The 23,978-nt window shown below is 35.4% G+C and overlaps 1 protein-coding gene across 1 annotated transcript; it reads left to right on the top strand.

The window, feature by feature from the left end:
• The first annotated feature begins 103 nt into the window (after positions 1–103).
• LOC149775391 (large ribosomal subunit protein mL44-like) lies at positions 104–23,956 on the top strand. Its single transcript, XM_089944009.1, has 10 exons — positions 104–191; positions 4,178–4,289; positions 5,600–5,686; positions 7,844–7,944; positions 11,815–11,890; positions 16,867–16,951; positions 18,522–18,593; positions 20,016–20,164; positions 20,623–20,705; positions 22,668–23,956. Exons 1-10 carry the CDS (start codon positions 107–109, stop codon positions 22,871–22,873), a joined length of 1,056 nt encoding a protein of 351 aa, XP_089800135.1. The 5' UTR covers positions 104–106; the 3' UTR covers positions 22,874–23,956.
• Positions 23,957–23,978: the final 22 nt, after the last annotated feature.

The raw sequence follows: 23,978 nt of genomic DNA on the forward strand, positions 1-23,978 counted from the left end.
AATATAATCATTTCAACTACAACTAACAGGTTTCCTTGCAATATAATGTGATATTGTTTTTACGAAGCTGTCATACTGAAATTCATAACTTTACTCATTTTTCAAAATGGCGACAATCAGATGCATGCACCTGATGCGTTGTATGCAAAGTTTAATATTACTTCCAAGAAAGACAGTAAACATTTGCCCAGGTAATTCAGAATACAAAGCACTATATGCGCAGTTGATATTTAAATATAATAAAGCGGTGTTTGTTATAGATAGATACAGACGAAAAGACAGTCACTATGTAACATGTTTTCGCGGTTAACATTAAAATTTGATTTATGGTTAATCATTCTGGTCATTATACCATGTACATTGCTCATAGGACTTAATATGAGCACAACAAAACTATTAATTGTAATGCATTCTGATTGTATGTAGTGTCTGATTTCCTTATGCAAATCGGGCAAATAATAAGCTCACGCTTGTATCACAAATCCATTTGTTAGTTTTACTGAAAATTGACAAGTCCGAAATAATTTGACAGTCATATGTGAATTGAATCCTTAAACATGTAATTGGAAAGTTGAGTTTACACGTTTGTAACATATGCGACCACTTACAGTATGATCTGATTACATTCAAATTGAATCTGGTATTGCAGCATTAATTTAATCTGGGTACTATAATCATCTAGTCATACATGTAAGACCTCGACGCTGATATTTATGTTGGTGGCGTCAAGGTCTTACAGCCTAATTATCGGCGCAGTGTAGCGTGTTTTGATGTTGCCTAACATCATTACGAAAGTCAAATTTTCAGAAATTTTTCACACAACTGACAACTAAAATAACGACTCTTTTCTACAAAATAAAGTCATAATCATAATGTTTTAGTAAGACTTTACTTACTCTGATGTCTTTTCTCTAATAAATTGAAATTTCCACAAAAGAAATTGACCTGTTTTCAAGTTTCGTTGGCCTACATTTCAGTTGACTGGAAAGTGATGAAAGCCGGGAATGTGGAAATCGGGTTAAGTTGAAATATTATTCTTTAACCAAATGAATAAAAATATATTATGCCTTTTGGAACTGTAAGCAATGGTTCATTTCATTCAAAAAACATATCCCAATATGAACCTACTTGAACTTACTTCGGCATACCTTGACTACCGTCACATTGCAACAAATTCAAATGTATGTCAACAGAATGTCAAAATGCGTCCATTTGCTAGTATCATATTTTCATTCCGCCAGGATAAAGACAGCACAGAAAGTATATTAACTACACATAAATTAGTGAAAGAGTGTTGGTATAGGCTGCCAAGTGTGTGAAATGTTCCTGAAACTTTGATTACTCATTCCGATGTCAATGACATTGGAACATGCTATACAAGGCCGTTATTTGGATAGTAAGACATAGCACTAAAACAAAATCAACATGTACTGTTTTACATTGTTTTACATTGTAGGACTATATAATCATCTAGAATTCATTGCAATGGACAGTTTTGCTTATTTTAGGTCATGTCAAAATAGATAGTGTAAGAAGAAAGTGCTATGATGCATTTGAAAATCAGTTCATTTTAAATTTTGATAATTTTGTAAATCTGTTGGCTCAGGTATGAAGAATAGACCTGATGTGCTCTTCTGTAAAAGGTGACTAACGGAGGCAGGAGCCATGGTGGCACAGTGATTAGCTTGCATGGACTCGTTACTGTATGGTGGCAGTGATTAGCTTGTATGGACTCATTACTGTATGATGGCACAATGATTAGCTTGCATGGACTCATTACTGTGTGATGGCACAATGATTAGCTTGCATGGACTCATTACTGTATGGTGGCACAATGATTAGATTGCATGGACTCATTACTGTATGGTGGCACAGTGATTAGCTTGCATTGACTCGTTACTGTATGGTGGCACAATGATTAGCTTACATGGACTCGTTACTGTATGGTTGCACAGTGATTAGCTGGCATAGACTCATTACTGTATGGTGGCACAATGATTAGCTTGCATGGACTCATTACTGTATGGTGGCACAGTGATTAGCTTTCATGGACCTATTACTGTATGGTGGCACAATGATTAGCTTGCATGGACTCATTACTGTGTGGTGGCACAATGATTAGCTTGCATGGGCTCATTACTGTATGGTGGCACAGTGATTAGCTTGCATGGACTCATTACTGTGTGGTGGCACAATGATTAGCTTGCATTGACTCATTACTGTATGGTGGTAGTGATTAGCTTGCATGGACTTGTTACTGTATGGTGGCACAATGATTAGCTGGCATGGACTCATTACTGTATGGTGGCACAGTGATTAGCTTGCATGGACTCATTACTGTGTGGTGGCACATGATTAGCTTGCATGGACTCGTTACTGTATGGTGGCACAGTGATTAGCTTGTATGGACTTGCTATTGTATGTTGGCACAATGATTAGCTTGCATGGACTCGTTACTGTATGGTGGCACAGTGATTAGCTTGCATGGTCTCATTACTGTATGGTGGCACAGTGATTAGCTTGCATGGGCTCATTACTATCTGGTGGCACTGTGATTAGCTTGCATGGACTCATTACTGTATGGTGGCACAATGATTAGCTTGCATGGACTCATTACTATATGGTGGCATAGTGATTAGCTTGCATCGACTCGCTACTGTATGGTGGCACAATGATTAGTTTGCTTGGACTCGTTTCTGTATGGTGGCAGTAATTAGCTTGTGTGGACTCATTACTGTGTGGAGGCACAATGATTAGCTTGCATAGACTCATTACTGTATGGTGGCACAATGATTAGCTTGCATGGACTCATTACTGTATGGTGGCAATGATTAGCTTGTATGGACTCATTACTGTATGTTGGCAGTGATTAGCTTACATGGACTCGTTACTGTGTGGTGGCACAATGATTAGCTTGCATGGACTCATTACTGTGTGGTAGCACAGTGATTAGCTTGTATGGACTCATTACTGTGCTGTGGCACAATGATTACCTTGCAATGGACTCATTACTGTATGGTGGCAGTGATTAGCTTGTATGGACTCATTACTGTATGGTGGCACAGTGATTAGATTGCATGGACTTGTTACTGTATGGTGGCACAGTGATTAGATTGCATGAACTTGTTACTGTATTGGTGCAGGCATGAATTCTGCCAATAGATCAGCCAGTGGTTCGGTTGTTTGGACTCATTACTGTATGGTGGCAGTGATTAGCTTGCATGTATGGTGGCACAGTGATTAGTTTGCATGGACTTGTTACTGTATATTGGCATGTTGATTAGCTTGCATGGACTCATAACTGTATGTAGTCTGAGTTTCATCTGACCCTTGCCACCCATTTTCGATATTTGGTCATTTGTGTTGGGGTGTAGGGTCAGAGTCCATTCCTCTCGATTTCATGCAGGTATATCTCGATGAAAGGTCGTTCAAGTTTGTTGGGTCGGCTAGTAAGCAACTACCACATGCTGACACCAAATGGTAACAAGTCCAAATGGTGTCGGCAAATTCCAACTTTTTGATAGGGAATGGACTCTGACCCTAACATAAATATCCAAATATAAAAAGTGGGGTGACAACGGTCAGAGGAAACTCGGACTATACTATATGGTGGCACAGTTATTAGCTTGTGGTGACTTGTTGCTGTATTGTGGCACAGTGATTAGTTAGCATGGACTTGTTACTCTATGGTGGCACATTGATTAGCTTGCATGGACTCATTGCTGTATGGTGACACAGTGATTAGCTTGTGTCAACTTGTTGCTGTATTGTGGCACAGTGATTAGATTGAATGGACTATATTGGTGTTGGAATGACTTCTGCCAACAGATCAACCAATGGTTAGGATGTTTAGACTCATTACTGTATGGTGGTAGTGATTAGCATGTGTGAACTCATCCATTACTGTATTAGACTTCATGATTTGTTTCTGATCCCCATTATAAATCATCAAGAGACAATTGGCCCCACATCCCTTAATTCAGTATTTAACTCTGTTAAATAAGCTAATAATTAGGTCGACATTGCAGTGCTTATCACAGTGGTTTACACAGGAAAAATAAGATTAGACTGTATTTAGAAGAAGTTTTGTATATATGGTATTATTTTAAACTGTATGTAGTAGAAGTTTTGTACATATGGGATTTCTAACATCCTTCATTGTATTTCTATTTTCCAGTATTCCACAGAAGTTATAAAAGAGGTCTTAGGGGATACCTGAAAGAGCTTTATCAGAGGCGACTGCAAGCTGGTCCTGAGCCAGAGAGACATCCCTCAGAGCTTGGGATCTGGTACAGTAATCTTTAAGATTCCCATTTTACCATACCATAGTAAATCCCCCCACCCAAAAAAAAAAAACATGTATGTTTCCAGTAAGTTGACTGTCCCTTATTCTTGTTGCTGACCCAGGCACTTTCCCCTTCACCCATGATAAAAATTACATCAAATATATATAATGTTTACAAAAATGATCTGCCTAACCTAATTTTAAAACAGTGCAATAGGAACCATACATTTTATTGGTGGTGGCGATGGGCATCATTGCTTTAAAGGAGCAAGTTCTGGCAGTTAGAATTATGAGCATTAAAAACCCATGTTAAAGCTTACTTTTCAAGGTAGTATTGTGGCATCCTTCATACAGAACAAGTTGCAGAGATAAGGTTGTATCATGCCACTCAAACATTAGTCATATGCACCCTGCCAATGTTCTGATAGTAGAACTTTTATTCTTGTAGAATGTGTTGACTGTTTTTATTATGGCAACTCATTTAAGAAAATTTATGATCATTTACCACAAGAAGAAAGGAGTTGCTAGACTTGTCACTGAATGGGAACCTGCTTTGAATCTTACCATCATATCTGCCCAAATCAGTAAATTTGGTATGTCGTTGGGTAAAGAACTTTACTCCAATAGCCTCAACCTACTTGTATTGCTGTGCTGTAAAATCCAAATCAAACTGAACCACCAGAAAACATGTTGGTCTTTTAGAGGGAATGCAGTGCATATAACAATGTTTGAATCTATATTTGAAGGATTTTTTTTTAACCTTTTATCTTTTTGTCTTGTAGTCCTATGTGTTTATCATATTTAGAATGTATATCATCCTAAAGCTTTTTTACACTTCTTTGTATTTTTTGGCCTTAAAATCACTCAATTAGATCATCTTCCTCTGACGTGGGAGGTCATGGGTTCGATCCCCAAGATAGTCTTACCAAAGACTTATAAAAATGGTACTAACAGCTGCCTTGCTTGGTGCTCAGCATTAAGAGGTTATTGTTAAGACTGGTCGGCCTGGTGTCAGGATAACCTGACTGGGTGAGACATCATGCTACATGTCTGTGGCATGATGTCATAATGCTAGACATCACTATAAACTGCCACACTGCAGACATCGTAGCGATATCACTGAAAAATCATTAAAGCTACTTTAAAAATCAGAATCTTACACACACACACAACACACACTCAGTTAACATGTCTGATTAAGGACTGAAACAGACACTCTTCCCACCACAGTAAAATATACATATAAACATGATTTGTAAGATCACTATAACTGTTTATGAATTTTCACCTCATGAGCTAATTATATCACAACAGGAACCATGATGCAGAATTGTTTGCCTTTGGGAAGCGCTTTGGGGAAGAATTTGATGAGAATCTACTGAAAAGGGCCTTTGTTCAAAGGTATGCAAAGAGTGCTACTTTTTGGGAAAATAGAGAATAAAAGACTCGATTTAATAAGTTGTTTATCTCTGCAGAATTTTTTTCATTGTGAATATTTAAAATTGCATTTTGTATAATATTACTTAAATATTATTATAGTGATAATGAGGAGCAGGAAAGTTTGATGTCAGTTCATTATGACAAAGTTGTTCATAGGAAACTTAAGTGTAGTTCATTTGTATGTATGTTTTATTTAAAATTACCAGACATTAGCATTTAGTCATTTGAAGTCATCTTTTAATAGGTTTTCTTGAGCCAGTGACTGAAATCTAGTTAACAAAGGTCAATGATGGAACCAGTATAGATGTTTGGACCTTTTGGGACATCGGACCACTGATATCTATAATATTACTTGTATAACATTAGCTGATATTTTCTGCTTTAAATACATTATCTAATCATAATACCTTTTGTAAACTACTACTATCTCACAAATCCAGCCCTTCCAAATAAAACTTTTAGCTAAATAGAGCTAAAAGTTGTATGCCCACTTTGGTGGCATTTGAGCAAAGTGATCTCCACTTGACATAGGGATTGATGGCAAAACCCATGCATATCGCAGTTACTACTTCTGCACATGCCATGAAGCACATTGGAGAAGTTCTCACTTCACGAGGGACGTATTCTCCAGCTATCTTTCCAACTTGTTTCTCTATCTATGCCTTTACAATTTTTGCCACACTTTGTCCTCTTCCTACATTTATTATACTTAGTTATTTGCATGGGTGCCTATGCAGCTTAACAGATTAGTTCAGGCTGTACCTTTTATTTCGAGTAACATACAAATCCCTGCATCCTATCGAATACCAGACCTGCCAACCCCACTGAAAAAATGGGAGAATCCCAGATTTTTTACCTATCTCCCGATTCCCCAACTTCTTAAGAAAAAATCCAGATTTTTTAAGTCCTTGAGGGAAAAATCCAGATTTTTTGACGAAAACATAATTTTCCATTTCCTTGTTTCTGTTTCTGGTTTTTCTGTGTCTGGTATGTTTCTTAGTACTTTACCATATCCGGCTTGATTTCCAGTATTCATCTGCCAATACAAAGAGATTATCTCACATTGTGGTTCTCTTTATCTGACCCCATCAGCAGATCATAGCATCATAATGAATAAGTTTCTCAGCAAGAAGCAAAAAAAAGAAAAGGAAGTAACTGATGGCTTTTCACCAGTCAAGAAAAAGAAATGGGATACAAAATATAGGAGTGATTAGGAGAAACAGTTTGCTTTCATTCGTCCATCGACTCTCAGGGCCTATCATGCATTCTGCCACGTATGGTTGGCTCTTTCCACATTAAATTCTATGTCAAAATTGTACATTTGGTAAAGCTGAAACTATGCATATCATCAGTGTTGATTCCTTCCATTCAGTTTGAGGAAAAAAAACAGGTCCTTAAACGATACTATGGATTGTTTAGAAACATCTGCAATGCTTGCATGAATAAGTCAGCCTGAGTGGGTTGCTCTCAGCAGAAAAAAAGGATGGATCTTGCCAACTGTTGTTTCCAACCCTTGGGAGAGTAATGCTTTCAATACTTTCAATACCACATAGCAACAGCAATGCTGAGAGAGCATTCTCATTTTAGTTAGCAGTGTGCTTAGATCATATACAATTTCCAAAAGTACAGTATCCAAAGAAATGTCAGCTACATTACATCAGTGTGACATAGAGGTATGCCAACATTCTCTCCATTGTGCATGTTTTAAATATAAACAACTTCACCTTACATACGTCACTCTCTCAAAAGTACATGATAACTGGTACCCCCAAAAGCTTTATCTGGGAGGGCTGGATTTGCAACAAAGTAGTAATTCTCCTGAGGTATTATGATTGGGTAAGTATTCACAAAGAAACATTTTACTGGAATTTTTTTTTTCTTTTTTTTCTTCTTCAAAATAAGTATGGATACATTAAGTTCTTTTGAATAAATTTATGTAAATTATATTTTATAAAGTTCACAATAGTTTTTAAAAAAAATAAATATGGATGCTAGCAAAGATGTTACAGTGTATAATTATGAGCATTTTTGGGGATCAAAGTTTTGACTTAAATTTGGATCAGCCCATTTGGGAGAAATGTAAACAATGCATATAATTGGTGACAAATAATATTTCAGGGACTATATAATCAAAGAAGAAGCCAAACGGAAGGAGCTAGGTATTGACTTAACAACTGTCCCTCTAGGGTTGATGGACAATGAAGATCTGGCCAGGAAAGGTAACATGGCTTCTTATCGAGCATCATCTTTATTGGCATCATCTTTGACAACCACAGATTCGTTGGAACTTACCACCTACATTATCCACACTATAGTTGTTGTAGATGTTTGCATTGCCAGTGTTTTTTTTTCTTCTTTTTATTACAATGATAAGCATATGAAAATAGATTTATCATTAATTATTTCACCCTATTGAGATTGTGGTGATATTGATTCCTGGGAGACATGAGAGGTGTTTTCCTTGATGATTAATCCTATTAATAGCCAATCAACACATGACCTTTACCTTTTCCAAAACAAAGTAATAATGCTGCTGTACATGCCATTTGTTGCAATTAGAATACACTTTTCGATAATATGTGGAAATAATTTTGCACTTTTAAACTGAATGATGTATACTCCACCAAACAACTTTGTTTCTAAATTTTTTTCACTAGGGGAAATGGATCTGGCAGTCAATTCAAAATTAGGCAATGAAAATACCATATTTACTTTTAGGTGTTAGGACAACCTAATCAGAATTTTTGAATGTAAAATAGCCCGTTTAATTGTAGGGGTAAAACAGAGGGTGCTGTGCTTAATTTTTGAATGTAAAATAGCCCGTTTAATTGTAGGGGTAAAACAGAGGGTGCTGTGCTTAATTTTTGAATGTAAAATAGCCCGTTTAATTGTAGGGGTAAAACAGAGGGTGTTGTGCTTAATTTTTGAATGTAAAATAGTCCGTTTAATTGTAGGGGTAAAACAGAGGGTGCTGTGCTTAATTTTTGAATGTAAAATAGCCCGTTTAATTGTAGGGGTAAAACAGAGGGTGCTGTGCTTAATTTTTGAATGTAAAATAGCCCGTTTAATTGTAGGGGTAAAACAGAGGGTGCTGTGCTTAATTTTTGAATGTAAAATAGCCCGTTTAATTGTAGGGGTAAAACAGAGGGTGCTGTGCTTAATTTTTGAATGTAAAATAGCCCGTTTAATTGTAGGGGTAAAACAGAGGGTGCTGTATGCGGTCAATAATAAGCATTGAGAAATTTGACTGGAATGCAACACAGGCTTCTTTTTCAAATAAACCCTTGATATGCTCAGAGCCGATATCTGCACCTATCATCAAGCCAGTCAAGGTGGCTTTCTTCTACCAAACAAATTATTTAGATCCACTAGAATTGTTTTGTTTGTGTTTTTGTGTCTGTTTAGAATAACCTAATATGGCAGACTGTGACAAGGATTGGTGACATTAGTATATCCCAAAGCTTTAACAGTAAGGATTTTATTGGTTATAGTTAATACACCTCTCTCATAAAGTATTGTAGGTGCAAAATCACTTTGTTTCCTCACAAGAATTTGTTGTATTTGTGCCAAAGGTTTATATGCAGCTTTGGTGGGCTGATAGAAACAGTAGAAACCTTGGTTAATTAAGATGTTGTGACATGAGTAAGTATGTTTACTAGTATGACTCTATGGTCATAAACTAAGTAACAGAAAGAAGCAAAACCAACAACTTTTGTAAAACTGAATAAATAATTAAATCATCAAATGAAAGTTATAAATGAAAATATGAGATGAACTTACAGTAATATGAAGTGAATTCAAAATAATCCTGATAAAAGTTTTAAAAAAAAGTCCAAATGAATGAAAAGTTCTTTTTAAATTTCACAACTGCAAATGTACTGGTCTGCCAAGAATTATGACATTTTCAAAATGGTATCATCCAGAACTCCTTTGAATAAATAATTATAGTTCCAGAATAATATTATAGTCCAAATAATGGGAACTTTTCTTTTTCCACTGAACAGTCCAAACAAATGTTTTTTCCTCTTGAAAAGTATCTAAGTACAACTTGAAACATGTCTGCAGACTTACAACACAAGATATAAGGATAACTCCAAAATAGGAATGAATGTGATTGTTCAGTTCTCTCCTTATATACACTTTCTATTAATGTTGGGGGGGGGCCGAATTGCCGAGTGGTCTACAGCGCTGTCCGTTACGGATCACTGCCATCTCACCTCTGTCTGCGTGGGTACAAGTCTCAGATTCAGCTAATGTGGGTATGTGAGAAAGCTTGCCAGTAGCTTCTCATGGGTCGGTTCTTTCTGGGGTTTTCCCCGGGTTCTTCCTCTACCATTAATACTGGCCACCATGTATAGCCTATCGTGTGCTGAAAAATGGTGTTAAACCCTACAACAACAACAACTTTCTATTTGACTATTTACAACATAGGACACTTGACAGATATTACTACTCAGTTTATCTCAAACTTGCCTATTATGTGACCTAACCCAACCAATGGAAAGTTCCTGAATTCTTTTGGAACCATCCAAACCCCATGAGCCAATGAGAAATTAACCTGAAGTGGTCATTAAGTCTTATTATTAAGATTATTATTAGTAATTGTCAACACTAGCAGACCTTGTCACATAGGAAAAATCTAACTTAAGTTAATCTATACAATTTACAGCCATGAATAAAAGTTACAAAAATTAAATAAAAATCATGTACCAGGAATTAAAAGAACTATAGATATTCATAACATTAAGCAAAGCTTCTTAAACCAGTTCAAGGAAGTATTAGTGATTCAGTTTTGGTGCTTGACACATGATCTAAAGATGCATCAATATTGCAGATTTGATTGCAATAAGCTATTGAAATTAAAGTGGAAGAACGTTATTGTCTGTTGAATAGACTATAGAAACTTGTCACACTGATCGCACTCGTGCTGTAAGTCGATTAGCAATAAGCAGTGTTACAGACTGAACAGAGAAGATAGAAGAATGTATGCACGTAAGGTACACAATGAATCCTCTCTAGTATCTATTTCCCAGAGAAGGGGTATAACAGTGGAATTTATATTAGAACTGACTGATAGACAAATGAATATATTTTATATGGCCCACTTTTTAAAGCAGGTATATGATGAGATCAATCATAGTTATTTTTTAGTTATGCAGAGGATAGATCAAACTGTTCTGATCATATGTTGTGGACAGGCAGTGTTCTGAGGGTGGTAGAACGCCTGGCTTTCCTTAGCATGAGAGCTGAATAGTTTGATTCAGTCCTCAAATAGTATTGCAATATTTATTTTATTAGCTTAGTCTGTCACTGTCATAGTATACCGTTTGATCTGCTTTATGTATTTGAAGGTGGGTTTTTTTCCATTTTGATTACATTCCTTGTATACTGTGCATTCCTTCTGTCAATAATATAGTATGACACTTCCAAAACCGTTTCACATATCTACAGAGGACCACTCCAGTGGCATAGTGGTTAAAAGCTTCAGCCTCATATGCAAGAGGTTATGGGATCGAACCCCAGCAATGGCATACAAAAGACATAAAAATAGTACTAGCAGCTGCCTTGCTTGGGGTTCAGCATTAAGAGGTTAGTGTTAGGACTGGTCAACCTGGTGTCAGGATAATGTGACTGGGTGGGACATCATGCTACATGCCTGAGGCATGATGCCCCGGTGCTAAACATCACTATAAACTGCCACACTGTAGACATTGTAGCAATTAAATCTATGTTAAAAATCCAAATCACACACACACATATCTACAGAACTTTCACAGATGTATCCATTTATAGTATCCTAGAAGTAAAGTACAACTGCACAGACCAAGATCACATGACTTGCCAAAAGATCCAATTAAATATGTTTATTAGATATAATCAGGGTCTTTATTGTTAGCAGTTTGAAGTTTCATCATTGAATGGAGTACATGGAATCATGCATGCATGTAAAGTTGGACCCAATCAAATATCCACCAGGATATCTTAGCATTTAAAACAAAGCATGAGTAAAATGTCTGATTTATGTTCAAACTCTGCATCACACTGGATGCATATCTATACTCTGTCTTATTTCTAAATGTCTTTTACAGGGGAAGAAATTGCAAGTCGCTATATCAAGGCTTATCTTCGTTACAGCTACCCGCATATGTTTGAAGAAGGCATATGGTTTGTATCAAGTCCTCTCAAATATTTTTACCTGATGCTGCAAAGGTTTTTGAACATCAAAAGATGTTGCTTTCTTCATATTGTTACTACTGTTGATCTTGAAACATAAATTTTGTGGAGAAAAAAAGCTGGTCATTTGGGCCTGGATCAGTAACTGCCAACTTAAAGAGTTAATGTCTTTGACTCGTCCAACTAATCTACTTAGCCATCTGGTGTTAACTGATAGGTCAGATTTATTCACTATTAGTTTGACTTCAGCTACTACATGATGTCAGCACATTCTTTTATTTTGTTCTACATTCCCAGTGTAAAAATTGAACCCTTGTATGTAAAACGCAGACAAAATTTTACTTCAAGGAGCACATTAACTGTGATAACCAAACAAAACCACAGGTGGTCTACAGCAATGGAACCATCTTTGGGACTCGTGGACTTAACATAAGGAGAAAGCAACAAATTGTTAAAATTCAGGATTGATTAGGTTCAGTAGTTCCCATTAAGGAATAAATGTTTCCATATTTTATTGGAAGAATATATAATACAATTTTGAATACTTACATCCATTAAATACATTAAACTTATTTTGAAAGCTGACTGAACAGATTGTATTCCACCCTGCAGATGTCTGATGCAATGATAGTATAAAATGAAACATGCATGAGTTTGAAAGTTGTCTCCTTAATTCCTATTTTTTCATCTGCATTTTTAATAGCAAAAGTCACATTAATGGTACAGTTTTAAGACTGGGTGGGTTGTGTTTATTTTTCATTACCATTGGTGTCCCTTCTTAACAAGAATCATTGAACCAGAAACATGTGTTATATATATTTAATTTGCATTGTTTGTTATTTTTTTATTTTTTATTTATTATATGCTGTGTGTTGTGAATAATTGTATTTTGTAGGTGACCTTTTCTAAATTCAAGGCCATTGTCCACCTGACCAGAATGATTGATTTTGTTTTAATTCTGTAAACAACTAATGAATGGCTAATATTTCCTCAATGAGTGAATTTAATATTAGGATCATTATCAATAAAAGTAAACATATTTTTCTTGGTCTGAGTCAAGAACATTGTGTTTACCATTAACTTTATTATAATTTTTGTAACAGATCTTTTAGTTATAACTAAGATTTCTCTAGAAATGAACTTTTGGCCCTCATCCAGGTTATTCTTTTTTTTTTTAGTTTTTTTATATAATCTTGTTTACTGGCAAAATTTTTATTCCTGCAATAACATATATTTTTGTATTCAGGTTTTGATTTGGCTGAAATTATTTATTATTCTCTGGAAATACAAAGTGCTCAATCATATACTTGGACAGTTGTTGTTTTAGGGTTTAACACCATTTTTCAGCACAATAAAGGCTATATGTGGCGGCCATTATTAATAGTAGAGGAAAAAACTAGGAAAAAAACAGAAAAATTCACCAACCCACGAGAAGCTACTGGCAAACTTTCTCACATACCCACATTGGCCGAACCTGAGACTTGATTCCACACAGACAGAGGTGGAATGGCAGTGCTCTGTAATGGTGAGCGCTTTAGACCACTCAGCCACATGGGGCCCCCATGTACTCAGACAGAGATATTAACTGGGAATTATAGTGAAGTCAGACAACAAAACGTTGGATTGTCCTACTGTGATTCAAAAAAGACTTGGCACTTCTTTACAATTCAGGCCATTGGTACATTAGAGACTACTGGCCACTACAGGCACATCAACACCTCAGCATTGGACATTATTTGGAATACCACTCAAGTTTATTCAGAACTTGTTCATTAGGATTTGTGTTAGTAATTCTAGGATTATTTAGGATTTAATTCAAAATACCATAAGTTTATCTTTTTACATTTTAACTTCATATTATAGGGAAATAAATTATTTGTTGAATTTTACAAAGCTTGTTACTTCTCACCTTTCTCTGTCAACTTATTTGAAGACCAGTGAGTGGTAATACATGATATTGTTGGGCCCTGAGTGGCCAAGTGGTCTGAAGCGGTCTCCATTACGGATCACTGCCATCTCACCTCTGTCTGCGTGGGTTCAAGTCTAGGATTCGGCTAACGTGGGTATGTGAGAAAGCTTGCCAGTAGCTTCGCGTGGGTCAGTGGTTCTTCTTGGGGTCTTCCCGGGTTCTTCCTCCACCATTAATACTGGCCGCCATGCAAAGCATATCGTGTGCTGAAATATGGTGTTAAACCCCACAACCACAGCAACAACAACAACAGCAACATGATATTGTTTATGCACAAAAATGTTTAGAATAGGAACAAAGATGGGAGCCACTATTGTGTATCATATTTTGCTCTTGAACTGATTATCACCAAATATGTTTTAAGACTTGGTACTTTGATATTTATATATTTTACCAGGTTTTGAGCCATTTTAGAATGAAAGATAAAGGATGTTCAAATATGAGTGGTTGAGTAATGCAGACTGCTCTAAATAATTTATTCTGACCATTATTGGTAATTTTTTATACTGACCATTGTTGATAATTTATGCTGACCATTGTTGACAAAATGGTTAATTTCTATACCCCTTTCCCCCAATTACACTTAATTCTAGGAGAGTCAAGGAGAGTCAAGATTTTAGATATATATATATATTTGTATGCCTTCAAGATGGGGTGGGTGGGTTCCAGCATGTGTGTGTCAGTGTGTGTGTGTGTCTGTGGACAGCTTTGGATAGAGTTTTTTCTTCCAACAAACCATTTAATTGGTTTACTTCATAATTGGAATATAATTTCAATACATATTCACTTTCTGTCAGTACCATTCCTGTCTGTTGGTTCTGCCCCCTAGGTGGGGTCATGATATCAGGAATTATAATTTGGTTTAAGAATTTTTCTTCATTTCCATAACCAATTTTCTTCATATATAGAGTATAATGTCACCACCCTGACCTTACGGATTTTACTATTGTCCCAGGTAGGTGAGTGGGGATCTGTATTGGTAATATGTAAGACACATTTTAATTACAGTTTTGATCCCATCTCTGATATTTTTTATAAACCCCAAAGTGTATGTCAGCATGGTTAGGTTGGTATATTTACTTGTCTTAAATGTTGTTTTTCTAAAATTTAATACCAGTATAATTCAGACTAAGTCTGTTCAGTCTTGGTTGGTGAATGTTCTGCACCTTATGTGTCATATAAAAATATACAGGTGAAAATTATAGATTGCTGTGGACTTTTACAGTAGTGTGCAGCTCGAAACATGGTCAAGAAAATAGGATGTCAAGATGTCAGGTCAGATTATAAATAACATGGCTGTCCACATTTTTTCCAACCCTCAGCTGTCATTGTGACCCTCACCAGATGTATTTCTTGAGGCATGTATATAACAGCCTTCTAGATGATATGGATGTGTGAGGATCAAAATAAAGTGAATAATTTCCGTTAAAGATATCTTTAGTCAAATTCTGAAAAACTGCATCTGTTACTGAAATAGTACTGAATACCTGTATAATTATATGATTTGTACTTTACCTTTATAATTATATGATTTGTACTTTAGATGGGGTCATGGGACCAAGATCTGGGACATCTTTTGATGAATTTCTTTTTATTCAAATGAATAAAAGAAAGCCTTACCTCAATAGGGTTTGGAACTGCAGTTTCTAGAGCTGATCATTATGGTATAAGAGTTGTTTACAAACATCTTTGTTGAACATAATTTTGCATTTGCACTTTTTAATTTTTAAACTGTGTGTTTTTCAAGTCTGCATTAGCAGTAGATTTGCTAAATCTGACTGAAAATTGGTCAGTCTTATAGATAAGTGTAGACTTATTTACTGACGCAGTCTTTTTATGGTTGACTGGCCTTGTGCATTAGGTTTTTCATTTAATTCTGTTTTTCTGATATTGTTGTAAACACATTAATTAAACTTAATGGGTATATTCAATGTTGAGAATATTACCTACCACAAAAAAGGAGGGCAGAAGAGCAACCTAAATTTCAAGCACCAAATTAATATTATTTTTTTCTTCTTTTTCTTAAGACCATTGAAGGATAGGTGTGACATATGAATCATTTGTCCAATGTTATTGTCATTATTGACAATGGTAACGTGCAGTTTTTGTATTTTTTTTGTATTTAGCTCATATTGTTCAATACTGTTGCACATTTAGTCATTAAAATTTCTTAGCATATTCTTCAAGGATGCACTACTCATCACAGGCACAAGGAGGTTGCAGTGATCTATTTTATATGCTTCAGTGACTTTTTTGGGTGTTTGGAAAATCCCTCAGCAGAGGAGCAAGGCATGGCATTTTGTGGAATTCATGTTTTTTGCACCCCTTTCCATTTTAAGTTTCAGCAATATAATGTTGTAGAGGTTTTGGAGCTTTTAGTGTCCCAAAGTTATGTGTATGTTAATAAGGTGTCCCAAAGTTAGGTGTATTTTTAATAAGGTGTCCCAAAGTTTGGTGCATGTTAATAAAGTGTCCCAAAGTTAGATGTATGTTAATAAGGTGTCCCAAAGCTAGGTGTATGTTAATAAGGCATCCCAAAGTTAGGTGTATTTTTAATAAGGTGTCCCAAAGTTTGATGTATGTTAATAAAGTGTCCCAAAGTTAGATGTATGTTAATAAGGTGTCCCAAAGCTAGGTGTATGTTAATAAGGTGTCCCAAAGTTAGGTGTATTTTTAATAAGGTGTCCCAAAGTTTGATGTATGTTAATAAAGTGTCCCAAAATTAGATGTATGTTAGTAAGGTGTCCCAAAGCTAGGTGTATGTTAATAAGGTGTCCCAAAGCTAGGTGTATGTTAATAAGGTGTCCCAAAGTTAGATGTATGTTAATAAGGTGTCCCAAAGCTAGGTGTATGTTAATAAGGTGTCCCAAAGTTAGGTGTATGTTAGTAAGGTTAACGAATGGTTGCTCTTGATCATATGCCATATTTCAGAAATTAGAAGATTGATAATTGTATAAACAGTGATCTGTGCCATTAATGTGTTTAATTTGTTTTGCAGTGCTATTCACGACTTCTTGATGTCCCATCAAACTTTGCTTCACATTGGAATGAACATTGGACTCCGAGAGCTTATTATGTCAGCTGTAAGTGATATCATGAGTGCGGGTTTGTACATCTACATTTAGTTAGACTTACTGATGTTGAATTTTCTGTGAAAAGTGAGGATATATAAGGAAGAGGGTGGCATGTTGTTGATGTTCATGTTTCTGTGCTTGGATGCTAAACTGTATACTAAAAGCAAATTACTATCACCTGTTTGTGTTTCAGTCTAAATATATTTATTAAAACTTTATTTAGAGCATAAAACACATGCACACACAGTAGGCATTGTAACCTACTTTTCCTTTTTGACTGATTTTAGTGCTGAATTTTAACAATCACATGCATTGGGAAATAAGGCAGGAATTACATCATCCCGATCCTTGGTCCATCCATCTCATTATTAATGTAGTGTATATCCTCCAACACTGCTGAAGATGCAGACTTTAAACTTTGAGATGCATTTGGAGATGGTCTTTAGATACTCACAATAATTTTCAAACATTGATATGACTCCATGTGGGGAGCTACAGGGTGGTATCAGTGTTCAAAATGTTTCTTGGTTAGTTGTATGTATTGTTGGTGAAGATCAGAAAGTTGTGTCATTGTCAAGGCAGAGGCAAGCTAACAGGTTTTTGTATTATGTCATTGGTTTCTGCCACATGGGAGGGAGAACATTTCCCTTAGGGTATAACTTGGAAAGTGTTGATCTCATCTATGTAAGATATATAGGTTTGAAGGAAATAGGATAAAAAATCAGACATAAATCCAGTACAGAATTGGGTCATGTTCCAGATTTACATCTGTGTCATACATTGGAAACTGTTCAGATCCCCACCCAATAACTCTGTTTACATTTATCAGGTATAAAGAAATAGATGCACATGTGGCCATTTTACAGACTCCATAAATATTTTAATTCATTTGTCTGAATTGTTAGTTGTCAGTTCCTTGTCTTGACCTTTTGAAAACAAAGTTAAAGTATTTAATATACAAGAGAGAGAGAGAGGGAGAGGGTACTTGTTAGAGACAATTGTCACACTGTAAATTAATGTATTGTCAAGGGTGTCAGGCTTATTTTTGATTTTGCAAACAACTTAACGACTTTTGTCAGTACAGTATTTTAATATGTGGATAGTGAAGGGATGAGTCATTGTTAGACCATTCAAACCGGTTTGTAGAAGTCACAAAATCCATGAAAATTGGTAAATAAAAGTGTGCACACACCAAGTTTCCTCTGATCAATGAATGTTAATTACATGATTGATTAGTGGCCCAATATAAAATAATACTGAGTCAGCATGAACTTTATCCGATGAATTATCCGCTGACTTGGCATTTTTCCATACCTTGTCACTAACAAACTGTGCAATGAATATACCCCACTGATGACAGTAACGATCAGTTTGCAGATTTTATCTTGTAAGTTTTATGTGGAACCATGGCTGAGAAACAGTCACTTCAATACAAAAAGATGTCGCATCATACTGATCAGGTATTTTCCTTCTGACCCAGTACGGTCTCGTACCAGGTTTTTACATCACATACTTTGGTCAATGAAAATGCAAGAAACTAGCCAGAAATGAGTTTTGAAAATACTGTTACTGTTTACAGGAGTATCCCCCTATTGAACAGGCATACATACTTACATGCAAGGCTGTGATAGGAGCACTAGCACTAAGCCAGGTAAGCTAATATTCTTGATTTCTATTTTTTTTAAAATTTACAATAATGTCCATAACAAATTTTTTATCATCATCATGATTGCCAATGGTTTCTTATTTTGGCTGTTTAATATTTTGTGTTATTTTTCAGATGTTAACTTGAGTAAATTTTAGATGTATTAGTAAAAAGAAAACAAAAATGTATGAGAAAAAAATTCACCTAATTTAATTCCAAAACACCCAATATTAATGTCAGAAGTGAAGCATTTGAGTACTAATGGTTAGATTGTTTTTAAAAAAGGGATATTTTATGATGGGTATCCTTTCCCAAATCTAAATTTTATCTTGTTCCTGATATAAAAATTCATACACTCTGCTACAGTCAAGCTCAAAGACCCTAACCACAAGCACAGAACAATTGATCTTGTGTACTATGTAGAGTGTTGAGATCATTTATATTTGGTTTCCATTTGTTTTTAAGATCAGGTTTTTTTCTCTTTCGTTTTTTTTTTTTATCAGGTGCCACAGACATCCCACAGCCCTGATTATTTACAATTAATTAAACACTATGATCATGAAAAATAATTCAGGCACAGAAAATCTTTGTACAGTCCTAATATATTAATGATACAGTTGGCTATAATTGTTATTTGCAGTTATATAAGCAGTTGTCCAGTCAGAATTTATTGATGATACAATTGGCTATAATTATTATTTGCACAAATATGTAAATAGTTGCACCTTCCTAATATATTGATGATACAGTTGGCTATAATTATTATTTGCACAGTTTATAAACAGTTGTACACTCAGAAGTTGTTGATGATACAATTGGCTATGATTATTATTTGCACAGTCTATAAATAGTTGTACAGCCTGAATTTATTGATGATACAATTGGCTATACTTATTATTTGCACAGTCTATAAATAGTTGTACAGCCTGAATTTATTGATGATACAGTTGGCTATAATTATTATTTGCACAGTGTATAAACAGTTGTATACTCAGAATTTATTGATGATACAATTGGCTATGATTATTATTTGCACAGATACAAACACCGCTCCAGTGGCCTAGTGGTTAGGGCGTCTGCCTCGGATGCAGGAGGTCTTGGGTTCAATCTCCGGCCGAGTCATACCAATGACTTAGAAAAATGGTACTAACAGCTGTCTTGCTTGGCACTCAGCATTAAGAAGTTAGTGTTAGGACTGGTTGGCCTGGTGTCAGGATAATGTGACTGGGTGGGACATCATGCTACATGTCTGCGGCATGATGCCCCAGTGACAGACATCACTATGAACTGTCACACTGCAGAAATCGTTGCAATATGACTGAAAAATTGTTAATGCTACATTCAAAATCCAACACACACACACAGACACAAACAGTTGTACAGTCTTCATTTATAGAATATGCAGTTGGCTGTAATTATTATTTGCAGAATGTGGAAAGAGCAGAGATCTTTGTAAGGGATATCATTATACCCCAATTAATTGGAAAAGATATAAATGAGCTGTGGGAGATAGTGAATCCCATGGGGCTGCTGAAATCCATGCTTGCATCAGAGGGAAGGGGTCCCCCAGAGTCCAGGTAAGTGGAGCTTTTGGGGCTGGTGATTTTAAATGTTATTTTCACTTTTGTGATTGTTTTTGCTGATAATAACATTGATAATAACATTGTTTTTGTTGCTGTCGCATTGGCAAGATATTTTTCCTGTGAACTGTTGATGTGGATAAATCTATATGCTATACCAACCTAGTTATCAGGTACAGTTTCAGTCAGTACATGCACTGGGTTAATTTAATGCTTTTTTCTTGTGATTGTTGTGGATATTGTGTTCAGTGCTGTTCAGTATGAATATTATATATTTGTTTCATCTAAAACTATTTTCCTAATTGTAGGTAAAATTATGTTTTTTTTTCATCACAGTTCCTGTACTTAAGATTATTATTTTTATTATTATTATTGTTATTATTATTATTATTATTATTATTATTTTATTGTTTTAGTCCATAACAGTAATTTGGCTACATGCGCATTTGTTGCAGGCTGCTGTGGCATTCCGCATCAGCTACAGTGATGTCCCTTTATCATGTTGGTCTCTACAGTGACAAGCAGCTCATAGGAAAATGTAAGCACTGGTTATGTTTTATCATTTACAAGATGGTTCATATGTTTTTCGGACATTGTTTTATAAGATATAACAAATCATCATTCCTAAAAACCACAGTTAAGATTCGCCCAAAAGATGGTGAAAACTGTTTCCAGAAGTAAAATCAAGTCTTTAGAGCTTGGCCCACTTTTCATTAGAGTGAACATTATGACATTTCTTCAGTGGCATAAAAGGACTTCTCATATTAAACTATTCTTGACCTAAATACATTACATTTTTCAAACCTTTAGGAAGTAAATTGATTTCTTCATTACTGAATGTACAAAAGTGAATTTAAATGTGCGCTCAATGGTTTTTGTGACTATGAGTTCTGGTGTGGTATGCTAGAAATGAAGCCAATCCGTTTTATGGTTTATATCTTGGGTATAATGAGATCAGAACCTTAGATGCATATATTTAGATTTTCCTTCCTTTAAATCATCTTGCAAGCATGCCCAATTAAAGGATTTGGATTTACAGTTATATAGCTGTTGATGACCACCTCTTTTAAGAGGCCTCTCGTCATAAGGAACCATTTGTCTTTATAGACCACAAAATTTAGTTCTCCACCAGTTTTAGTAAAGGGATATTGTGATATCCTCTATCAGTCCATTCATCTATGCATTTGTCCATAAATGTACCTAACTATATTTGGCAACTGTCTGTAAGAAGAAATGATTCTTGGGCCCTTCCCATAGGGTCTACTGAAGAAGTGATGGTGATAAAATCTAGGGGCTTGGGATTTGCAATGGCAATCCATAGAAGGAGCTCTAGTTTTATATTTGATACTTTAGATGCTAAAAGTTCCACTAGAGATGACCCACTGCATTTTTAAGAAACCACTTTTGGGGTATGCCATACTTGATGGTCTCAAGATGTGGCATCCATTCATTACTAATAAAAGGTTGTTTGAATTTACAGCCAGATGTATAAATTATAATTTATTGTAAAGTTCGGGTTTCTCTCAAAACAAATCCATGCACTCAAGTGCTAATTTCATGGTTTGATGGTGTATGACACTCTCCAACAACATAAAATTAGATAGCAGTGAACATGAATTACTTAAACTTGCTGGGAGATGTAGGCATAGTTCTCAAAATCAGGAATTTTGCTACTTACAGATGTAGCTTAGAGGGTTATTTTAGGGAGGGTCGCAATGTTGTCACTCCTGGAAAACCGTTGATTATGGAAGAGATCAGACTGGAAATGAATCCAGTGTGCTGACCACCAAGCTTCCATGCTAATACTGGAATGGAAATGTAGGAATAGATTATAAGAACTTTAAGAGCAATACTCCCAGGACCATAAATTGTACAGTCCCTTTGTTTTTGTCAGCTACATATATGTGAAACAGTTGGAATAATACAATTGATATACTTCAGATTCTTAAATTTGGAACTGACATACTGTTTATTCTTGCACATAAATCAGATCAAGCTGTAAACTGTATAGATCCAGATCTGCAGTCACATAATGTGCCAGCAAATCTGGTCTTTACTGTGTGTTAGGGATAATCAGATGAACAAATAAATTAGACCTTCATCTGCTGGTGTATTATGCAATGGCAGATCAGGGTCTATGTAATTTGCAATTTGACCCAATCTCAAAGTGAGTATTTACAGCATTAGAAAAAGAAAATCATAAAGTAATGTCTCAGGAATGACAGACAATATCCTGAAGCCTGTTGTGACTGCATAGTTGAGCAGCGTTAAAACAGCATTTCTACTAGTGAGACTTTAGGGTGGGATAGTTGTTATTGGGTATTTTAAACTGTGTTTGTTGAAGCCATATAATTATTACATTGCTATTTTATCTGCCATAGACTTAATTGACTGCAGAGTAAATGTAGTGAATATTTACTTTATAGCTTGTTTATTTTTCTTTTTCTTTATTCCAATTCATAACACTACCCTCCCTTATTTTGTTCTTTGTATTGTCTAGCTCCAGGAGAGACGGTTACAATTGCTGAAGAAATGGCAGCCAGGAATGCCTTGAAAAACCTCATGCAAACCACTGATAGTCGAGCCCCACTGACATTAGGGGCAAAAGCCATGAAAATTAAGCTAGACTATAATACAAGAAATAGGAGTATTAAAGACTTGTTAAATGAGAATGTTGAAGAGAGAGTTTATGGGACAGAGATTTAGTGAAGTGTGGTTCTTCTGTTTTAATCAAGATATCTAATACTTTATGACTGCGATCAATTAGAACTTACTGTTTTCTATTGTATTTGTTTCATTAATTGGCATCCTTATACATGTAAAGGTTGCCAGGTTTCATTTTTTTACTTCGAATAACTCGTCCAAGTCAAACAGAAATGCTACTCAAGTAGAAAATAAAATCTGTTTAATATCAGATTTAGTTACTTGTATGAGAACTATAGTAAAAAGTCCAGTGTGGCTTTTATCAGAGAAATGTGTGATTGTTAATTGTTGTGGTATTGCAAAAAAATTTAAAACTTTTTTTGTAGGTACATACATTTATGGATGTACCCATGAGGGCTATTTTCTGTACACATTGATTCTTGTTTACTCGTTTGAAGAAAGCACGGATTTCATGAAATGTTGTCACAGAGTAATAGTGTATTCAAACTACCCTTTATATTTGACATTAAGTTGGATACATCTGCAAACAGTGTCAACCCTGATCTGCTATTGTGCAATGCACTAGCAGCTGAGAGTTTATGTAATGTTTTACAGATAGCTTCTGACCTAGATTTGATGTCACATTGTGCAATGGCAGAACTGGGTCTGTACAGTGGTACCAGACTTATATGCAGGAATATAGTGTAATAAAGTTGGAGTTTTACCAGCACATTAACTAACATAATCTTTGTAGAAAAGTCTGTACGAATGGTTCATGATATTATAAAAATATAAATGGACATGAACAGTAAATTGTAATCATTGTTGGTTGATGGTAGATGACGTTTTTCCCTATCAAAGAAGTATGCTCCACCATTACAGGTAGGAGCATATATTGTTACCCTTGTTCATCCATCAAGCTTTGGTTACATTTTGAAATTAGGTCATTTCAGGCCCCGTGATGTGACATTCATGTTTCGTGAACACATTTCTATTTTTAAACAGACTCAGACTCTCTGTATACATGCCAAACATTAACACTTTTGATGTAATCATTACTTTTTTTCACCAAATTATGTTTTACACTGGCCTGTATATGGATTATGCTTTGTTGGTACAATAAAATATAAAAATAAAGCAATAAAACGTTTTTGTCATTTTTATTATT

This window comes from Sinohyriopsis cumingii, chromosome 19, assembly GCF_028554795.1.
Source record: "Sinohyriopsis cumingii isolate HCF-2022 chromosome 19, ASM2855479v2, whole genome shotgun sequence".
NCBI lineage: Eukaryota > Metazoa > Mollusca > Bivalvia > Unionida > Unionidae > Sinohyriopsis > Sinohyriopsis cumingii.